The sequence below is a fragment of the Typopeltis vanoorti genome, chromosome 15, assembly GCF_054136105.1.
Source record: "Typopeltis vanoorti isolate ZY-2024b chromosome 15, IOZ_Tvanoo_1.0, whole genome shotgun sequence".
NCBI classification, from domain to species: Eukaryota; Metazoa; Arthropoda; class Arachnida; order Uropygi; family Thelyphonidae; genus Typopeltis; species Typopeltis vanoorti.
In genome coordinates, this window is record NC_143563.1 from 26,602,110 (window position 1) to 26,624,218 (window position 22,109).

The following is a 22,109-nucleotide window of genomic DNA, read 5'->3' on the forward strand; positions in this document are numbered from 1 at the left end:
GAATTATCGGGCTGGAAAGTATGACAAGCTTAGGAGTTTGATTGGCTCAGTGCCATGGCATGTACAACTGCAAGGACTAGAAGTTGATAGTGCATGGGAGGTAGTTAAGAAGTGCTTGCATGAAGCAATGGCTGACTGTATACCTAGAGTCCGAATAATAAATCAAGTAGGGGTTAAATGGATGAATAACACCATTAAGCTTGAGCTGCAAAAAAAGAAACAACTATGGAGGGAATTTAAGGAGAAAGGTGACCGGCAGGCACATGAATGGTATAAAGCGCAGGCCAGAAGGGTGACGAGTGTGGTAAGAAAAGCAAAAAAGGATTACGAAAGAACATTGGCCATGCAGGCTAAAGAGAATCCTAAACAGTTTTTTAGATATGTAGCAAGTAAAAGGAAAAATGTACATGGCAGAATGATTTTAAAGAATGCCGATGGTAGGGAGGTAACTGAATCAGTTGAGATAGCTGAGTTACTGAGTGAGCACTTTGCAAGAATATATCATCCAGGTGGTGACATTGCAGAAACGAATAAACTAGTAGATTATACGGGAATTGTGGTGAATGAAGTGGAGGTGAGTAGTCTATTGCATAACCTCAATGTCAATACATCTGTGGGATTGGATGGTATACCAGCTTGTGTAGTACGAGAAGCAGCTAAAGAATTGTCAGTACCCTTGACCATTTTGTTTAATTTGAGTCTCGGGTCTGGGTTAGTCCCGAGCGGGTGGAAGGAGGGAAAAATAGTTCCACTGCATAAAGGTGGTTCCAAGACTGCTGTTGTAAATTACCGACCGATTAGCATATCAGGAATCATTGTCAAGGTCTTAGAGAAATTAGTCAAGAAAAGAATACAGGATTGGATAGATGAAAATGGGATATTGTATGGGGGACAACATGGTTTTGTGAAGGGTAGATCATGCCTCAGTAACTTGCTCACGTTTTATAACACAGTGACGGCTGAACTGGATAGGGGTAATGGGTTTACAGTGATACTACTGGACCTTGCCAAGGCCTTTGACAGGATACCACATGGAACCCTAATCAGTAAACTGGAGCAGATGGGGATAGATATAGCGTTGGTAAGATGGATAGGAGGGTGGTTGAAGGAGAGATACCAGAGAGTGGTTTATTCAGGAGTGGAGTCTAAAAGACGGCTTGTGACTAGTGGAGTGCCACAGGGCTCTGTTCTTGGACCACTGCTTTTCAATTTGTTCATCAATGATATTGGAAAGGATTTGAGAGGAAGTGTTCACTTGTTTGCTGATGATGCAAAGTTGGGTAGAGCAATTGTGAGTGCACAGGATGTCAAAATTTTACAGGATGATTTGGATAGTTTGGAGGACTGGGCTAGGAAAAATGGATGTCAGTTTAATGTGGCAAAGTGTAAGGGGTGAAAAGATCTATGCACTTTGGGGTGAAAAGAACAGCAGCAGTATATCGCATTGGTGGAACCGTACTCCAGGAGATTGATGAGGCCAGGGATTTGGGAGTGCTGGTGGATAGGGAGTTGAAGTTTAGGGGGCACATTGCAAAAGTGACTAAAACAGCTCACCAAATCACTTGGCTTATGAAAAATACTTTAACATGCAGAGACAAACAAGTTGTTGTTCCTCTGTATCGAGCCTTGATAAGACCCCATCTGGACTTCTGTGCCCAGTTATGGACACCAGGGTTTCTTCGTGATGGGGAGGAAGTGGAGAGGGTCCAGAGACGAGTGACCAAGATGATAGCAGGTCTGTGGAATGAACCTTATGAGAATAGGTTGAGGATTTGTGGGTTGCAGAAATTGGACGATAGGCAAAAGAGGGGTGATATGATTGAGACATTCAAATTACTGAAGGGTTTTTATAAGATTGATCCAGAAGATATTTTTGAAAATATGACTGGTGGTGGGAGGACTAGGGGCCATGCATGGAAGCTGGGCAAGAGCGTGGTTGACAAGGGTGTTAGAGCTAGGTTTTTTACTTGGAGAGTGGTGAATGAGTGGAATAAGCTTCCAGAGTCTGTTGTGGTTGCTACGACCGTGAATGAGTTCAAGGCAAGATATGATAGATACTGTGTGAATGCTGAATAGTTGTTCCAGACATGATGTTAGGGCCTCCCTCGATGAGTCTGTCGACTCCTTGGAGTTTCCCGGAACAATAATAATAATAATAATAATTCATGTGTAGCACTGGTATCACTTTCACTTACAAGGATATGTTTGTACTGCTTATCAAAACCATTGTATTACTCTCTAGATTTAAACTTTTCCTTTGTTTGGTTTGTGCACATACCAATAAATTAATTCATAATAAGAAATAGGATTGGAGAACTGCAATTCTTTATATCCCTAAGTGAATTTGTTGCCGTAGAAGAAGGGTAATAATACATTGATTGCTCAATTATCCGATCCTTGAAATGGGTTAGTGTCAACTGACTTCTTGTATAGTACCATGTAATTATACTTTCAGCTGTGGTTGAATAATTAAGAGATTACTGTAAATCCTTAATTTTTTTCCAGCAAATACATAGGATAATTCTTTATAAAGCTTGATCTTGCCACAAAAGATCAACTTCTTTTTGCTTCAACTCCATTGTAAACAATCACATATCACAGATTACACGATCCTCCCAAACAAGTAACAAAAAACCAAGTGTATGAATAATATCCACCTTGAAATATAACAATTATTATATTTGTTATAATATAACAATTTCAGAGTTTTATTTTCTTAAAATAAAATGCTACTGTTACAAAGCATATATACTTGTTTCTTAAATGCCAATTAAGATTCAACTATAATTTTTATATCGTTTAATTTGTATGATTAAAAAATGATTATGAAAAGAATAACATTTCATTCTTTAAATTCTAAAACTGGAACCTAATGCAGGTGATGTACAAGAAATGCACAATCCTGTTGATTATTGCTAACCATGACTTTCCTCACCTAGAGAAACACCAATGCCTTGCTTATTGGAGATCTGCAGTGGCTATGCCATGTTTGGTACACAGAGCAAGTTTTCTGGTTTCTCTCCCTTTGCACATGTAACATAGGAAACAGTATCATGGGTATGCTAAACTTACCATTTGAAGAGAGAGAGAGAGAGAGAGAGAGAGAGAAAAAAACAAAAAAAAAAAACAGCAGTAATGTAGTTCTACAGGCTAGCCAGAAGATAGTACATGGGACCAAACTTAAAAAGTCTTGAAAAAAACATTCATCTCAACTTCGCCAACATTTGTAGTCTTAACAAAAAGATGCTGAGTTACCACTTAGACATCTAAAAACCTGACCCTACTATTTTCAAAACTTCGAGTGGCATCCCAAACAACTATTGTTCAACCCGAACTTCCCAAACTATGTCAAAAGTCTGCAAGAATATTGGAACCTGTACATTTGTTAAGTCTCATATCAGGAAATTACAAATCTTGAATTTCCTCTTTATGATCTTGCTCTGGCACAAAATTTCCTGGCCCATCAATCAGTTGCATCATTTGATGTCTCTAATGCTCATCAAATTATAATAATCATTCTCACCTTTTCTATTATACGTTTGTGAAGCTAGAGCAGCTATAGTTCAAATACCTAAACAATGAAGTTTCCTTCCTTGGTTACTTCAATGTTCTCAATTCATATTAGCTTTTCTTCTCCATTTTCACCAAGTAGTGCTGAAAGAGATGTAGAGATATACAATGTTTCACAAATGCTTCCAAAAAGTGGAGTGGATCACTCCACTCTTGATCTTTTAACGAGTTCTTCTAATATACTAGATGTCAGCTCCTCTCTTGGTAACTCAGACCATAACTTCATTTAAGTCTCTGTTCCTGCAGAATGTCCTTCACCTGAACACTGTGTCTTGTGTCCCTTGGCACAAATGTAATGACCTAGATGATTTCTACTCCTTTTTTTTTTTTTTTTTTTTTTTTTTTTTTTAACCACTGTTTTTGTTCTTTTGATCCAAATAACTTCTCCAACCAAATAATTAACGTAATTCTTTCTGTAATGAAGACTTTCATTTCTCCCATTCTACCCAAAAGCTTAGACCGACTTAAACCTAACCTTGATTTATCAGCAAGAGTGCTAAGGCAGTCTTAGAAAAGAATTCAGCATTTCACATGTGACTGAAGTTTTGGCTAAAACCAGAACAATAGCTGCAAAAAGACCATCAGCAAACCCAAATCCCTAACACCACCACGGGAAAAATGACAAAAGCAGTCGATGTTAAAAACCTAAATAAATCACTAGAAGAAGAAAAAAAAATTCAACAAATAAAATAACACTAAAGTGATGTGCAGCACAGCTGTTTGCAAATTTTGTAAGTAATTGATGGAGAAGTTAAAGTCTGATGTATCAAGAGACCCAATTAGTGATTTCCAGACATCATTTAGGATAAACCCTTGATTTCCATTGAGAGGGAGCTTTCAATAACTTACGTTTCTATCAAATATGATAGAAACATAAGTCATTAAAGGAATTTTATAGAGTAGATGCTAAAGAAATTTTCCAATACATAATGGGATAGAAGAGAATAAGGGGTTATCACTAGAAGTTGAGTTTAGTTAATAAGAGTTAAGGACTAAAATTTTTACTTGGAGAGTGGTAAAATGAGTGAATGGGTTACCAAAGGTAGTGAGTGCTTTGATGGCAAACTACTTTAAGGAAAGGCATCATAAGCATTGTGCCAATTATTATTATTATTATTACATGACACCTCCAGGAAGTCCAAAGACTCATCAAGGGAGGGCATCTACTCTACCACTCTCTGTCTCCACCAACCGCAACTACCATCATCTAAACCAACACCGTTTGCCACCCGCCACCAGTATTTACAATCACAAACATCCATGCCCATGGCAGGATTTGAACCTGCAGACTTTTGGCTGGAGAGCAGATACGCTAACCACTCAGCCAACCAGGCCGGCATGGTCAGTATAAGACTCCTACATTGAATCCTTGAACTCAATCAAGATGCATGCATCATAACAAAAATTAACTGTAAAATAAGTAATTTTACAGTTAATTTTAATTATTCTTACAGATACCAAAAAGCCATAGTCAGAGGACTTATCATCATCATCATCAAATTCCTAATATGTACCCTGATAGGATATATCAATTGTGATAGTACTGTGTGTAAAGTTCACATCATTAGTAACTTCCCATTGACAATTTTCCTCCAAATTAATCTGTTATCTATCAGAACTGTTGATGCTATATTTTGATCTTCTAAGTCATTTATTTTTCCTGGCAAATAAGTCAGCTTTTGCGACTTCGCCAAGAACATAGAAAATAAATATCAAGAAGGTGGTAAGATATTCTGGAGGTTGTTGAAGAAGCTTAAAAATGAAGGAAAGAGTACTGTAAAAGGAGTTAGAGATGATAAAGGTGACATGAAAACAGGAGAAAAAGATATCCTTGAAGTATGGAGTAATTACTGTATTTGCCGACGTATAAAATCCACCCCCTTTTTTTGTACACATTTTTAGGAAAAATCTTTATCACTGAATATTATAATGAATTTACAGTATTTCAAATATAAAGTATTTGAAATAAGTAGATCTCAAATAAGTAGATTTCAAATAAATAGATCTACTTTCAACAAATATCTGATCTAACTAGGAAAGAGTATCCACCTTTTAATCTTCATCAAAACCCAGAAATTCATCTCCAGAGCTAAATGAAGAGACACTTGAAACCTCTTCTAAATCAGAATTTGAGTCCTCATACAACAAATTGTCCTCTGTACCATCCAGTGCATTATTAATACCACACTTCTTAAATGATTTAACCACTGTCTCAGTTTTCACAGCATCCCATGAAGCTTTGACCTACTCACAAACTTTAAAAATGCTAGACCTCTTCCTTCTTCCTGATAGCATAACCTGAAAATCTGAAGACTGCATCCAGCTGTTCCACTTCTTCTTCATAAATCTCTTAAATGGTTTATTAATACAGACATCTAAAGGTTGAAGCTGACTAGTTCGGCCTCCTGGAATTACAGCTAACTTAGTTTTCAATTCCTTGAGTTTATTTTTAACATCGTCTGTTGTGTGAGAACGAAACTGATCCCATACTAGCATGGCAGGCCTCTGCAACAGTACACTAGGGCACCTAGACCAAATTTTATCTATCCATAACTTCATTCCTCCTCCATCCTTCCAGCCTTTTGCATGAACATGTACAAACACTACTTTAAGCAGTTTTAAGCACATCCACTGAACTCTACGTAACTGGAATGCTCTCACACACCACAAGGAAGGAAGAAAGAAATCGCGTAACATGGAACAGAGAAAATTTTCAGAAATGAAAGTAATAAAAAACTGAGTATCAGCGTATAAGACGCACCCTGTTTTTCAGACCTATTTTCAGAGAAAAAAAGTGCATCTTATACGCCGGTAAATACGGTACTTCGAAAAATTGCTAAATGAAACAAGCAGTAATAGCAAAATGGTAAAAAAACACTCAACAGGCATACAGTCAGGAATACATATCCATACTTGAAGTAGAAAAAGCCATCAAAGGATTGAAATGTGGAAAGGCAGCAGGAGTAGATGATATTCGACCAGAAATGCTGAAGTATGGTGGTATAAAAGTCTTACAGTGGCTGCACTGCATAGTTCAGAAAGCCTGGATAGAGGGACGAATTCCCGATGATTGGAGTAGAGCTCTCATAGTACCCATATATAAAAAGGGAAATAAAACTGAATGTGAGAATTACAGAGGTATTTCCCTACTGAGTGTTCCTGGCAAGATCTATGCAAGTATACTTGAGAAACGGTTGAGAAGAATTGTGGAAGAAAAGCTTGGTGAAGAACAAGCTGGATTCAGACCAAATAGAGGCTTTCAGGATCAGATTTTCACTTTACGACAAATAGTTGAGAAAGCATGGGAATATAACAAAGATCTGTATTTAAGTTTTGTCGATCTGGAAAAGGTATATGACAAGCTGCCAAGAGAGAAGCTATTCAATACGCTACAGTTATATGGTGTCAATGGGGCATTATATCAAGCAATGCTTAGTCTTTAAATGAGTTGTAAGTCAGCAGTTAGAATTGAAGGAAGTACAGGAAGATGGGTTAATGTTAAATCTGGTGCAAGACAAGGATGTACATTATCCCCTCTGTTATTCATTATCTATATGGATCACATTATGAAGGAAAGTGGTATTAAACATGATATCAGAATTGGAGATGTTAATGTCAGCTCTCTTCTTTATGCAGACGATGTTATACTTTTAAATAAATCCGCTACACATTTGCAAGATTCTCTGACTAAATTGAATAACTGTTGTAATAGATATGGTATGAAGGTCAGCAATAAAAAGACAAAGACAATGAAAATAGGCAGAATCATTGAAAATGTCAACTGTGTCATGAATGGAGAACCTGTGAAACAAGTAAAACATTTCAGCTACTTAGGCACGATTTTTAGTGAAGATGGTAAATTAAATATGGAAATAGACAACAGAATCAACAAAGTTGGTATGGTAGGAAGTCAATTGAATAAATTCATATGGAATAAGAGAGAAATTAGTCAAAATTAGCTGTATACAAGACAGTGTTCAAACCAGTTTTAACTTATGGATCTGAGAACTGGGTCAGAAGTAAAACACTTGACCAAAAACTAGAGATTGCAGATATGAGAGTCCTGAGAAAGATTAGAGGTGTGAACAGATGGCATCAATAGCAATATCATATTAAAAACGAGGATATTAGGAAAGAACTTGACATTGTCAGCATCCAGGAATGCGTTAGCAGAGCTAATCTTAGGTGGTATGGTCACTTAAACAGAATGGGCGAGGAAAGATTAGCAAAACAAGTGTTCTCTGCCAGGGTGGCAGGAAAACGACCCAGAGGAAGACCAAGATATAGGTGGATTGTTACGGTACAAAGTGCCTTAGATGATAGAAATATAAGATCTGATAATGTTGGAGTCTTGACAAGTAACAGACTGATTTGGAGGAAAATTGTAGATAGGAAGTTAGTAATGATGCAAATTTTTCATGTAGCACTATCATATCCTGTACACCCTTTGTGGGTATATGTCAGGAATTTGATGATGATGATGATGATGATGAAGTCACTTATTACTGTATCAATCTACCTAGATTTTGGTCTTCCTCTGGATCTTTGGCAGGAAAATGAATGTTTTTTTTTCAGAATCTTACAATGAATCAATCTCTATAGTTTGGTTCTCATTTATAAACTCTTATTTTTTTAAATATTTGTATATTTGAATCTACGGTTCACCTCTGGAAGCTGCTAAACTTTGATTCTTTTAAAAACTTTCTTACGTGAATTTTCTTTTCAATATGATATTCAATATATCCTCATCAAAACCAAATGGTTATTTTTTTTTCTGTTACCAGCATGAAGATATTGCTATCAACAATAACATAATTAATGAGACTTTTCTTATTTCTTGTGTCTGCTTTCCATGTGAATTTGTGCACATCTCTATGTTTTATATACAGCATTAGACAAGTTCATATCCTGAACAGAAATCCTGCAGGTACTGATTATTATTATTATCCTTCTCTTTTCTCAAGCTTTTCTAAAACATTTCTGTATGTCTAGTATTTCCTTTTAGTTTTTGTGTCAGCTCTCTTTTCTAATGACTTGAGAAATTCATCTTTTTTTTTTTTTTTTTTTTTTTTTTTTTTGTAAGACCTACGTTGGGACCACTGGAACAATTAAGTTTCATTGAGCAATTACCCATTTCGATATTTGTTCACATCACTCTATTTGATACTGTCTGCCATTCAAGAAGTTTATCCTCACGTTTAGTGTCAAATGCCATAGCTACTCCTTTTCCATGATCATTGCTGCCTGAAAATAACATTTTGTATTCATTATTTTAAAGAAAAACACTGGGCTGCTTAAGGCCATAGCCAAATAACTGGTCCACATTGCCTTGAAGAAATGCAGAGAACTGACTAGGATTTCTGACCTAATATCCAATCCTAGTGGCTATGCACTTCACAACCATATGCCTGGGGAAGTAGTGTCCTAGGTTCGATTCCTGTCGGGGATGTGACGAGCTGAAGGATCTTCCTCAGCCGTAGCCAAGTTAGCTGGTCTTGGACGTGGCCAGCAGGGCATTTTCCCCCAATTTACCCTGAGGTTTTTCATCCTGCAAAGTAGGCAAACCGGCCTTGAGAACTCAACACTACAGGACATAGGATACACCGGGACATAGGGCTGACCACCTTATCCCGTGAATGGTTTGAGGTCCGATGATTAATAAACCCTCTACATCGTAAGGTAAAAGAGGGTAAAAAGAAGATGAGATGATATGAGATGCCCAATCCTCACCACCATTAGTAGATATCCACTGGGTACCAATGAATGAGGATGGGCTGGCAATCTGAGACTTAGTCAATCAAATTGTAGAAAGCCAAAATCAGAAGAACTGAAGATAGGAACCATCAATATAAGGAGTATTAATGGAAAGCAAATTTAACTCGGAGAAGAACCGGAAAAGTGCCTTGTGGACATGTAATTACTTTGAAAGACTGGTAAATGAAACAAGCAGTAAAAAACAGCAACAGAAAATTTTCAAGAGAAATGCAAACAGGAGTATGTATTAATACTTGAGGTAGAAAAATCCATCAAAAACTTAAAATGTGGAAAGGTAGCTGGAATAGATGATATTCGTCCAGAAATGCTTCAATATGGAGTATAACAGTTTTGCAGTAGCTACAATGCATAATTCAGAGGACATGATCAGAAGGTCAAATTCCAGATCACTGGGAGAAAGGGAAAAAAACTGAATGTGAGAATTACAGAGGAATAAGTGTTCCAGGTAAGATTTATGCAAGCATACTTGAAAAGAGGTTGAGAAAGATTGTGGAAAGGAAACTTGGAGAAGAACAAGCTGGGTTCAAGCCAAACAGAATCAAGATCAGAGTTTCACTTTATAACAAATAGTTGCGAAATCTTGGGAATATAACAAGGATCAGTTTTGTAAGTTTTGTAGAGAAAAGGCATATGACAAGGTGCCCAGAGAAAAGCTTTTCAAAACACTACAATTATATGGGATAAATGGAACATTTTTCAGAGCAATACATATCTATATTTAAATTGTCAGTCAGTAGTTGGAATTGAAGAAAATACAAGAAAATGGTTTGATGTAAAATCATGAGTATGATAAGGATGCACATTATCTCTACTCTTATTCATCATCTATATGGATCACATTATGAAAGAAAGGGGCATTAAACCTGATATTAGAATTGGAGATATCAAACTCAGATCTTTGCTTTATGCAGATGATGATGTGTTCCTAAACACATCCAGTGCATGTCTCCAGGATTGTATAACTTAATTGCACATTAGCTATAACAAATTTGGCATGAAAATCAGCAATAAAAAAATCAAAACTAAGAAAATCGGAATGTAACAAACTTCAGCTATATTCTCAATGGAGGGACCTATAGAACAAGTAAAATGTTTCAGCTATTTAGGCACAGTTTTTAGCAAAGATGGCAAATTAAATTTGGTATGGCAGGAAGCCAATTAAATAATTTTATATGGAATAAGAGAGAAATTAGCTAAAACACCAAACTAGCAGTATACAAGACAGTGTTTCAACCTGTTTTAAATTATGGGTCTGAGAGTTGGGTTAGAAATAAAACACTCTATCAAAGACTAGAGACCATTTATATGAGGGTTCTGAAAAAAATTAGGGGAGTGAACAGATGGCATAAATGGCAGAATTATATTAAAAATAAAGATATTAGAAAGCAAAATGTCATTGCTAGCATTCAAGAATGTGTAAGCGGAGCTAATCTAAGGTTGTATGGCCACTTAAACAGAATGGAAGAGGAAAGGTTAGCATAGCAGGTCTTTGATGTCAAGATGACAGGAAAGAGACCCAGAGAAAGACCAAGGTCTAGGTCAGTCAGAAGTGCCTTAGAAGCATGAAATGTGAGATATGACAATATTGGAGTGCTCATAAGTAATAGACTGATTTGGAGGAAAATTGTTGATAGGAAATTAAATAATAACGTAAACTTAATCATGTGTTGCTGTTATAATAGCCTGAACATCTCTTGAGGGTACATATGAGAAAATTGATGATGAAGAATCTCTATTTTTTTGTCATCTTTGTTTCAGTTCTTCTGCCAATTCTATTTGTTTTTTTTTTATTGATACCACAATTCATATGGTGATGGTGATTTAGTGTTTTATAAAGTGATTAAAAATATGAACTGGTTTAATAACTATAACCTTAAAATTGCTTATTCTGATTTATCTGACCTACAATTGCACCTTAATTTGTTTCTAGATTTCAATTTTTGATTAACACACACACACACACACACACACACACACACACACACACACACACACACACACACACACACACACACACACACAGGGTGTCCCATAAGTTCCGAGATATTTCAACGATTCATAAAAATCAGAAAAATTGGTATATTAGAGTGCAATTTGCACAAAAGTGTATCACAAGGAGGGGGATTTTTTTTTGGGGGGGGGGGGAATGTACTTCAAATTTTTACAGATAGAGTGTGCTATACCTCATGCCTCATTTGCAAATACATGCAAACGAGAGTTCTATAAAATACAGGGTGTACTGCTGACAGCTCGTAATGAATGTGTGTGAATTCCCAGTCACTGGGGATGAAGAGAATTGTTTTTGTGAAAAGAAATATTTGCTGCTGTGATACTTAATTTGGTGGATAAGATATTGTTAGTGAAGTTGTTTTAAGTAAGTGAGGAATTGGTAGCGTAAGTTTTACGAAAGTTTCGAATGCAGAAAAGAATGAAGAAAGGTCGAGATCCCATCACGCCTGCCAGACTACAGTCTCTAATACAATGCTTCAAGAAAACTGGAAATTTGTCAGCTTGCCCTCGAACATGCAGACCAGTCTTATCCGAAGCCTGTACCAGTGTTGTGGTATTGCAAATGAATGCCCTAACGGCACAATCAACAAGCAGTGTATGGAGTGCACGGGAAGCTGCAAGAACCACAGGTACAGCGAAAATGTCCGTAAACATCACACCACCAACATAAGCATCACGGCAACAATTTTTTTTCTTTTCACAAAAACAATTCTGTTCACCCCAATGACTAGGAATTCGCAAACATTTACTATGAGCTGTCAGTACACCTTGCGTTTTATAGAACTCTCATTTGCAAATAGGGCATGGGGTACAGCACCCTGTATTGATGAAAATTTGAACTAAAATTTTCTTCCCACCAAAAAAATTCCCCTCCTTGCAATACACTTTCGTGCAAACTGCACTCTAATATACCAATTTTTTGGTATATTAGAGTGCGAAATTTTTATTCTGATTTTTATGAATTATTGAAATATCTTGGAACTTATGGGACACCCTGTATGCATGTATGTGTATGTGTGTGTGTGTGTGTGTGTGTAGAAAGTTTTTTTAACTTGGGTATATTATGTATTCAATACCAAGTAATTTTATATAAACTTGGTTTTTTAATCCTATTTCCCAAGTGAGCAAACAGACAAGTAAGTCAAGTTTGCTCACTTGAGAAATAGGATTAAAAAACCAAGTTTATATAAAATTACTTGGTATTTTGAATACACACACACATATATATATCTGTTGGTTACTTCACTTCTCTGGAAAACATCCTGACAGACTTACCATTATATGGAATTTCATTGCTGATGTTTTCTTCAACTAGGAGAGAGGTTTCATATGACCAGCATCTTGCCACATTTCTCACTGTGTATCCTCCCCCCCCAAGAACCAGAACAGGAAGATTTAGTTCTTTAACAAATTTTACACATTCCCTATAATAAATGAGAAAATAGTGAAGTTAACCATGATCATACAAATAAAAGACATTGATACAAATAACCAAAACTTTTTTAAACAAACAAAATAAAACTTTTCTAGTGAGTATTTTAAATGGATTACTGTAATCTACTATTTATATGACTGCAAAGGAAAGTGGCTGTTCTGATAACTGAAGGGTCAGATAAATGAAGTACAATTGCACACTTTACCATAAGTCAGTTGACATACATGGGCTGGTTAATTCAAGTACTCGACTTGGTTGGCATTGTGGTTAGCATATATGCAGGCTGCAGGTTTGAATCCTGCCACGGACATGGATGTAATTGTCTTTAGGTGAAAGATGAATTTCATTACCTGGTGCGAGACCACTGCTCTGCTTATCGGTGGCCTGAAGTGGCTTTGAAAAGTTTGTGTTTGTTCTCTAGAGAAGGGTTTCCAGATCATGTAAAAAATAAGTTTAAAAAAAATACAAAAACATAAAAAATTGATAAAAATAAATAAAAAATCCATAGCCCACAGTACAAATATACTGAGGTTTGTATATAAACTTTCATGGGTGGGAGCCACATAAAAAACCAATGGTAGTTTACAGTATTTGGTGACTGGAATAAATACTGAAAATTGTGTTATACCTCTACTTCTAATAGAGCAGAATATTGTAAATCTACATCTAATTTACTTTCGCTATCTGCAATATTGTGCTCTGTACTAACATGCCTCTCTGTTTGAGCTGCTGTCTCTTTATAAGATTAATACTCATCTTTGTCATTCTATTACTGCTCTTCTATTTACTATTACATTAACAGAATATATATAATGCCTTGCAGAAGTTCAACCCCACGTCTGAGGCATTTGCCCACGTGCAAGGCGGAAGTGGCAAGAAGTAGGGGTTTGCTTTGTAGGGTGAAGTGCCAATACGGTAACATGAATTTATTATCATTATTTTTTATTTTTTTATTTATTTATTTTATTTTTTTTTTGCTTAACCCTGCCTCCACCTTTTAAGAGTTGGATGGTTACATCAAACCCAGGAAACTTTCTAATATCTTACCAAAGTTTTCTTTTGTCTAATCCTGCTACCACTTTTTTTTTTCTTCCCCTTGGATGTACATCAAACCCTGCGAATTGCTGGCTAACAGGACTCTAGCCAACCCAATTCCATGAAGAGTGTCTGTTCTGATTACAAACTTACAACCGCGCCTGGGGTAACCGACGCATCGAGAAATGCAGTCCTGGATCTCGATGAGAAATATGCTACGGGGACTCTCAACATACTTCAGCTAAACATCAACAGCACTCAAAAAAAGATGGAACTCAAGACCATTTTATACAAAAATAACATCCACATTGCATGCTTACAAGTAACGAAACTAAATCAAAATCTGAAGCTTCAAATCAAAGGCTATTCAACATTAAGAAAGACGGACCGGATCGTTCTGGCAGAGGTTACAGATCGTTACGGACCAAACACATCAAACATAAAGAAATCATATCAACTACAAACAGCAGTATAAATAGTGACACAGAGACTCAAGCAGTCAAGATAAGATATTTCTATCAAAACACATTATTACAATAGTCAATGCATATCGCTCAGATAACACAGATATAAATACAGAACTACTTCAACAACTAAGTCAAACGTCAGACACAAAGATCCTTTTAGGAGAACTAAATGCCAAAAGCCCAACTTGGGGCTCCCCAAAACTAGATCGGAAAGGAGCACAAATAGAAGACATAATTGATGATCTAAGCCTTGAGATCATAAATAACAAGCAAAATACATATCTGTCAAAAACAACAGGCATAAAATCAGCATTAGACATCACAGCAGTAGATGTCTGAAACTGCAAGTCTCACCAAGTGGAAAATACTAAAGAATGCCATCAGTGACCATAGACCTATTATCACAACCATTAATTTGCAGCTAGACCAAAAACCACAGACAAAGAGATCTTGGAACTTCAGAAAAGCAAACTGGCTTAAATACACACAACTATTAGAAATATATATGCACTGGCACACCCACTAGTAAAGAACTTGATCAGCAACTACTAGAATTAACTAACAACATACAGAAAGCTGCAAAAAATTCAATTCCCAGAGGACTAAGGGAAAAACAATTGGGTCCTATTTTGGAAAGATCACAATATCAATACTATGATCACTGAAAGAGATATTATCAACAAACAGTTAAAATAATATAGAAGACAACAGAAAGAAGTTAACAGAATTAACTCAAAATATAGAAGATGAACTTTCTAACTGCAAACAAAAAAAGTGGGAAGAATTCTTCAATACACTAGATCCAAGAAAAGACTCATAACACTGGAACATCACATCATCAGATTATTAAACAACGCAACACTTACAGACACGGATCACTCTTCAAACACAGTCTCCTCAGGAACCAATACAGCAGCAGCAACAAACAAGCAGATGGCAAATTTACTAGCAAAACATTACTCTAATGCAAGCAATCCTGCAATACAACAAAGAACACAAAAAATGAGGGAAAATTACAAAATATCTGCTAATACAATCCAGAACCCATCCTTCTGAAGACATCTTTACTCAGGACCTCACAATGACCGAATTAGAACAGCAATTAATCAAATTGGCCCTGGCAAATCACTCAGAATTGATCTTATCTTTGGTAAACTACCAAAAATCTGGAAAACATCAGTCATTATACCCTTACTAAAACCTAACAAAAATTCTAGTGACTGTAAAAGCAACAGACCAATAGATTTGACTAGCACTCTCTGTATACTAAACGAAAGAATAATACATACCAGACTTATGAACTGGCTCTTCTTCTACCAAACTGCATACAGGTCTCAACACAGTACAGAAGATCAATTATTTTATTTTTGCCAATCAGTCATAGATGGCTTTCAAAAAAACTACCAAAGAAGACAAACAACAGCAATATTCTTGGATCTCACACCTGCCTACGGTCAGGTCAGGAGACAAAAGTTAATAAAAATTGCATACAATACTGGAATAAGGGGGAATGCATTAATTTGGGTTTCAGATTTCATGAAAGGAAGAAAAATGAAAGTAAACGTTAATGGAATTTTTATACGTGTGGATAGGCTTATGTGTTCGTCAGACATTTTTGTAATAGATTTCACAGTTTGATATGAACACAGATGGATAAGAAAATAACTATTTATTAACTTAAAAGCTAATATTTTGCTGGTATTATATACAGCATCTTCAGAGGACACAACACAAAGTTTGTTACAAATGCAAAACAACCACAATCCGGTGTAACAGTGGGGCTAGTAAAAGTAATTGCAGCGTGCAACACAAGACTAAAGTCCTAATATAGCGCCATCTAGGTTTTAAAAAAAAAAAAAAATCGAAGTTTTGAAATAGTAGTCCAAATGATAGTCTTAGAAAGTTTGAAAAAATGAAATAAAATAAAAGTAATAAATATTAATTTGGTCTTAAGATGACTGTCTCCCAAATCTTTGGTAGATTTATACAACCATACTTGTTAAGGTTTGGAGTATGTTTTAAGGCTTCTGTTGATTCCAACCTCTCTGACTTGTAGAAGCTTCTGTGCATTACTTTTGTTTCTTTCCAATTGATCCTGTGTGCAGGGGTATCTAAAGCATGGTCTACCAGACCCGACTTGCCATAGCGAAAGTGTCGGATATATTTTTTGTGTTCACTGAGGCGGATGTCCACAGTTCTTCCTGTCTGTCCGTAGCAGGCTTGATGGCAAGAACAGGGCACTTCATAGACTCCTGGATGTGATAAAGGAGTGCATTTGTCCTTAGGTGAACGGATGAGAGTTGCTAATTTTACATAAGGTTTAAATACTGTGCGTAGTTGGTGTTTGTTAAGCACCCTAGATATTTTTCAGATGTGCCTTTAAGGTATGGGATGGTGATAGTTTTGTTGTAGTCTTCTGTGGTAGATAGAGGGGATTTCTGGGTAGCATTTAGCATGTTATCTATTTTATGGGGATTATAACCGTTGGTTAAGAAGGTGTGTAAAAAAAAAAAAGTTAATGGAATTTATTCCAACATGCATCGAACTTGGGCTGGAGTCCCAAGGTTCCATTTTAAGCCCACTCCTATTTTTCATCTATATGAGCAATATCCATCCTCACATAATAAATGACACAAAAGTAGCATGCCATGCAGATGATATAGCAATCTGGCACACAAGCAGTAATCCTCAACAATCTAAAAAAGTCCTAAATAATTCAATAAAAGGCTTAGAAAGATGGGCAAAGGAAGAACTTAAACTACAGATAAACCCAGAAAAAACAAAACTGAGCATCTTCTCCACTCATAGAAAAAATAGACACAGGTACAACCCTCAAATCAAAATATATAATACCAAAATAGAAAAAACAGTCTCCAAAATACTTAGGCCTAACCCTAGATACTGAACTGAGATTTACAACTCATATTACAAATATATCTAATAAAGCTCTTAAAAAGCTTAATATCATCAAAAGGCTTCGTGGAACAAAGTGGGGTGCAAAACCGAAGACACTCAAAACTACATATACGGCAATGATACGATCCACTATGGAATATGCCTCATCAAGCTGGGCTCCAGCTTCTACTAGCTCAAAAGAAAAACTTGATCGAGAGCAGCAAAAATTATCATAGGTGCAGTCTCATCCACAAATAATTTAAAAACTCAACAAGAGTGTGGGCTTCACATACCAGGACAGAAGAAAACTCTCTACAGTTAAATTCACTAACAGAATCGGGAGCAACCAACAGGATCACATCTCACTCAGGGCTTTCGATGCCTGAACAATTTTCTTGTCGATACTTGGACAAGAAAATCAAGACTAAAGAGATCATCTTTACAACATGATCATGAAATTAGAAAACAGATCGACTTAGTTACCTAACCTATCCATTGAAATAAGCAAAAAGCCATTCTTTTCCACTATTCTACCAAAAAACACAATGATAAACTTAAATCTCCTCGAACGTTGTTCAAAAAAGGATTCACGGCAAGAAAATAAAAGAAAAGGACTTGACACTATACTTCACTTAAATAATCCAAACTACATCATTGCCTACACTGAAGCACTCAAACAAGGAGGTTCAGGAGGTTTTTTAACTCTACCTGGAGGTGAGGAAATGCAGATCAAAACCACAGCTTCAAACTTCACTTGTGAATTAACAGCCATACAAACAGCTCTCAAATCCAGTAATAAACATTACAGAAGGAATAACCATCTACAAAACAAAACTCACACAGGAAATTAATGAACTACTAACAACCTTAAATTTGAAAAATAAGAACTGCACACTGCAATGGATACCAGCCCATGTAAATATTGAAGGCAATGAAAGAGCAGACAGACTAGCCAAAGAACCAAGATACTTACCTCAAAAATTACACCTACTATCACTAACTGATGCTAACTCTGTCGCCAAAATAAGATTGGTAAAACAAACTATCAAGAAGAAGAATGAAATCAGTGAAATTAATGAAAATAGAGAAATAACCACAATAATCACCAGACTAAGGATGGAACATTTTAAAGGCATGAAAATTCAGCCAGATGGTAATAGGAGCTATGAAACATGCAAAAACTGTCCAGGAGTTGAACTAACACCTGTCCATATTTATTCTTGTCCAGCAATTGCTGCTGCTCTACAGAAAATTGACAATAACCCTAGTGAAAAGTTCTACTCCATCAGAGTTCAATAGATCCACGGTCATATCTAGAAGCTCTTCAATGGACTCAACAACATTAATAGAATATATTATTTACCACCACAGTGAATAGTGTTATTCATACTACTGCGTTCCAATATGTCAAGATGAATATCATAGTTTATCAGCAGTGAAGAGCACAAGTACCTGAGATGATCAGATCATTCCACCATCCCTCCTTAAATGAACTGCACTATCTTACTTCTATATCTACAGAATATTTGTATTTTAAAAAATTTTCAATAAGATGACTAACTAAACTAGAAATAATGCAACAACCTGACCCTGTGAAAACAGCATGCTGATCATCACAGCATCAGATTCATTAATATTCACCTATTTAAAAAGATAGGACGTAATAAGAGAATTAAAGAACTAGGATACACCAGAAAACAGGTGCAAAAACATTGATAGTTTTCATATCGTAAAAATATTGAAAAATAAAGTATTAATTACTCAATAAACTAACAAAAAGTATGATGATAATTTATAATTTAAAAATGAATATATGCATTACAGAGTCTGTATAATTAAGTTAAGACAGTAATAAAACAGCTACAACTGATGGTAACTACATTCTCACTTATATTACAGAAATCCATAGCAATGCCACTATTAGCACCATACAGTACAGGTATAATGTCCAAACGCCACTATTGCCCCCAAAAAAAAAAATACACCAGCTCCAAAACAGATGAAGTCTATAGCTTTTACATTTTATATATCTATATGGGCTTTACATTTTGACATACCTGAAAGTGTATATGTTCATTTGCATTTCAAGAAATCCTCCTATTTCCCTCATTCTGTTGCAGTACTGTTATAGCAATACTGAATGACATTTTATGACTATATAATACTATTTTAAGTAATACTTTTTCCTGTTGTTCATTTACTTAATGAAGTCTCTCCAATTAAACAAATAAATGAACTAATGCCAGAAATTTTTCTTTTGGAATAACTAAAGAATAATTGCCGGCCTGATTGGCCGAGTGGTTAGCGTATCCGTCCTTCAGCCAAAAGGCTGCGGGTTCGAATCCTACCGTGGGCATGGATGTTTGTGATTGTCTGTGAAAATACTAGTGGTGGTAGTAATGGGCAGTAGATGGCGTTGGTGTAGCTGCAGTTCATTGCAGTTGGTGGAGACAGAGTTGTAGAGTAGGTGCCCTCCCTCAATGAGTCTTTGGACTCCCTGGAGGTGTCATGTAATAATAATAATATCATGATAGTACAATATATTTCTGTTTTTATAATTCTGTGCAGAAAGAAAAGATAATTCTATATACAAGTAACAGAAATTTATTAAAACTCACCCATGGCCTTTGATGCTTAGATTAAAGCAACCTAGTCTGTCCCCAGCAAGAGAATCTGCTCCACACTATATCAAAAACAATTAGAAACAACATTTTAAACAATATCTCCCATAACATGTAATTCTGAATCATTAAAGATCTAAGTTTTGGAAAAGCTACACATCTAGTAATTTTTACATTTTAATTAGTATCACTGTATTCTTCATATATATATATATATATATCCTCATGGAGTGCACAGGATACTATAGTATCACATGATTAAGTTTATTATTAGTTTTCCATCAACTTTACAGTTCAGTCATCTAAGACTAATTGCACTAATCTACCCAGATCCTGGTCTTCATTAGAAAAGAAAATTAAAAGAAAAGGACCTGCTTTTATAACATTTCCTCTTAAGACTATTCTGTCTAATAGTCTTAAGACTATTCCTCTAAAACGTCAATACCACCTTAGATTACCTTAGATTAGCTCTACTCCCACATTCTTAAAAATAAGTTTCTTTCAAATATAATTATTGTTAGTGTGATTCCAATGTTGCCATCTGTTAACTCTCCTATTTTCCTCATATCAACTATTTCTAACTCAATATCCAGATGCATAATTAAAAACTAGCTTGAACACTATCTCATATATTACTAGTTCAGTATGCTGTCAAGTTTCCCTCTCTTATTTTATACACAAATAACTCTCACTATAACAAACTTACAGGGACCTCAGCAACAGTTACCTATAGCAGACAAGTTGAGGTTTTTTTTTTTTTTTTAAAGAAAACTTGGCACTGTACTTATGAAGATTTGGTCAGGAATTTTCAGTATACATTAACTATATATATAAATACACACACACAGGTAACCCTCATATAACATGCTTTCCATATAACACAGTCTACAAACTGTAGTAACCTTATATCTTTTCATATATTTTTCACTGCACGACTTAAAAATCAAATTTCATCTTCGTTAAACCCATATTGCGCATGCAGTTATAAGTAGAGAATTTATATTAGGGGAAATACCCTTCAGCATGCATGTATGTCAATTGCTTACCGTATAAAGTGTTTATTGTTTATCTATATATATTGTCTTCATTTTCTGCCAGGAAAACATTAAAAATCATAAGTGTGTTAATCTCAAGCTGAGCACTTTATTTTCTGGTGAGTTACGTACATAATTAATATGTTTTTTTTATGTAAAAAAATTATTTTTATAGTAATGGCCACAAACTGCAACGAAAGGGAAAAACCAACATGGAAAAGAAAATGCATTTCTCTCGAAGAAACAATTAAAATCTTGGATCGGTTGATAAATGGAAAAAAACCAGGAGTTGTTGCAAGGACTCTGAATTTAAATGAATCAACAATTCGAACAATCAAACAAAATGAACATAAAATCTGAGAAAGTGTATTGGTGGGTCAACGGTAAGTGCAAAGCATGTTGCTCGTGTACACAATATTCTAATGGAAAAAATGGAGAAATCTCTAATGATTTGGATAGAAGATTGCACTAAAAATAAAATGCCTTTGGATGGAAATCTTATTAAACAAAAAGCTCCCAAAGTTTATAGACATTTAAAAGAACTTGATCGAGATTCTTCAGAAAAAAGCTCTCAGCATGGATTTTGTGCTTAGCAAGGGTCAAGAAGGCATTCAGAAATTAATATTAGAAGGGAAATTGGATGGAAAAAGAGGGAGAGGTAGACCCAGGAGAATGTGGTTTGAAGACATTAAGGACTGGACTGGCTTGAATTACCATAAATGTTCCAGAGCAGCAAAAGAAAGAAAAAGGTTCCATGACATGGTTGCCAACCTCCTTCTATGAGATGACACTTGAAGAAGAAGAAGGGTTGGTTTGAAAACTTTAAAAAGCGGTTTTCTTTGCATAATCTAAAAATCCAGGGAGAATCAGCATCAGCAAATGTAGAAGCTGTGCCGGAAATACCCAGGAGAACTTTTAAAAATCATGGAAGAAGGTGATTATAGTGCAGACCAGGTGTTCAATGTGGATGAATCCGGGTTATATAGGAAAAAAATGCCAAAATGCACCTATATTTCGAAAAATGAAAGATCAGCTGCTGGATTCAAAGTTTCCAAAGATAGAATTACTTTACTGTTTTGTAGCACTGCATCAGGTGATTACAAGACAAAAACCAATGTTTATTAACAGATCCTTAAATCCTCGTGCTATGAAAGAGCTCAACAAGTCCACCCTACCTGTTTATTGGGGGCCAACAAAAAGGCATAGGTTACAGCTAGCATGTTTGAAATTTGGTTTTTTAAGTGTTTTGTACCTGATGTAGAAAGTT

The 22,109-nt window shown here is 35.7% G+C and overlaps 1 protein-coding gene across 1 annotated transcript in view; it reads right to left on the minus strand.

Moving 5' to 3' along the window:
- The window catches only part of HDAC3 (histone deacetylase 3), a 134,910-nt gene that overhangs the window by 31,410 nt on the left and 81,391 nt on the right, over nt 1-22,109 (minus strand). Inside the window, exons 10-11 of the mRNA XM_090405260.1 lie at nt 19,806-19,870; nt 12,631-12,779 (exon numbers count right to left, since the gene is read on the minus strand). Of these exons, the coding sequence (XP_090261386.1) occupies nt 12,631-12,779; nt 19,806-19,870 (214 nt within the window). The remainder of the gene's footprint in view (nt 1-12,630; nt 12,780-19,805; nt 19,871-22,109) is intronic.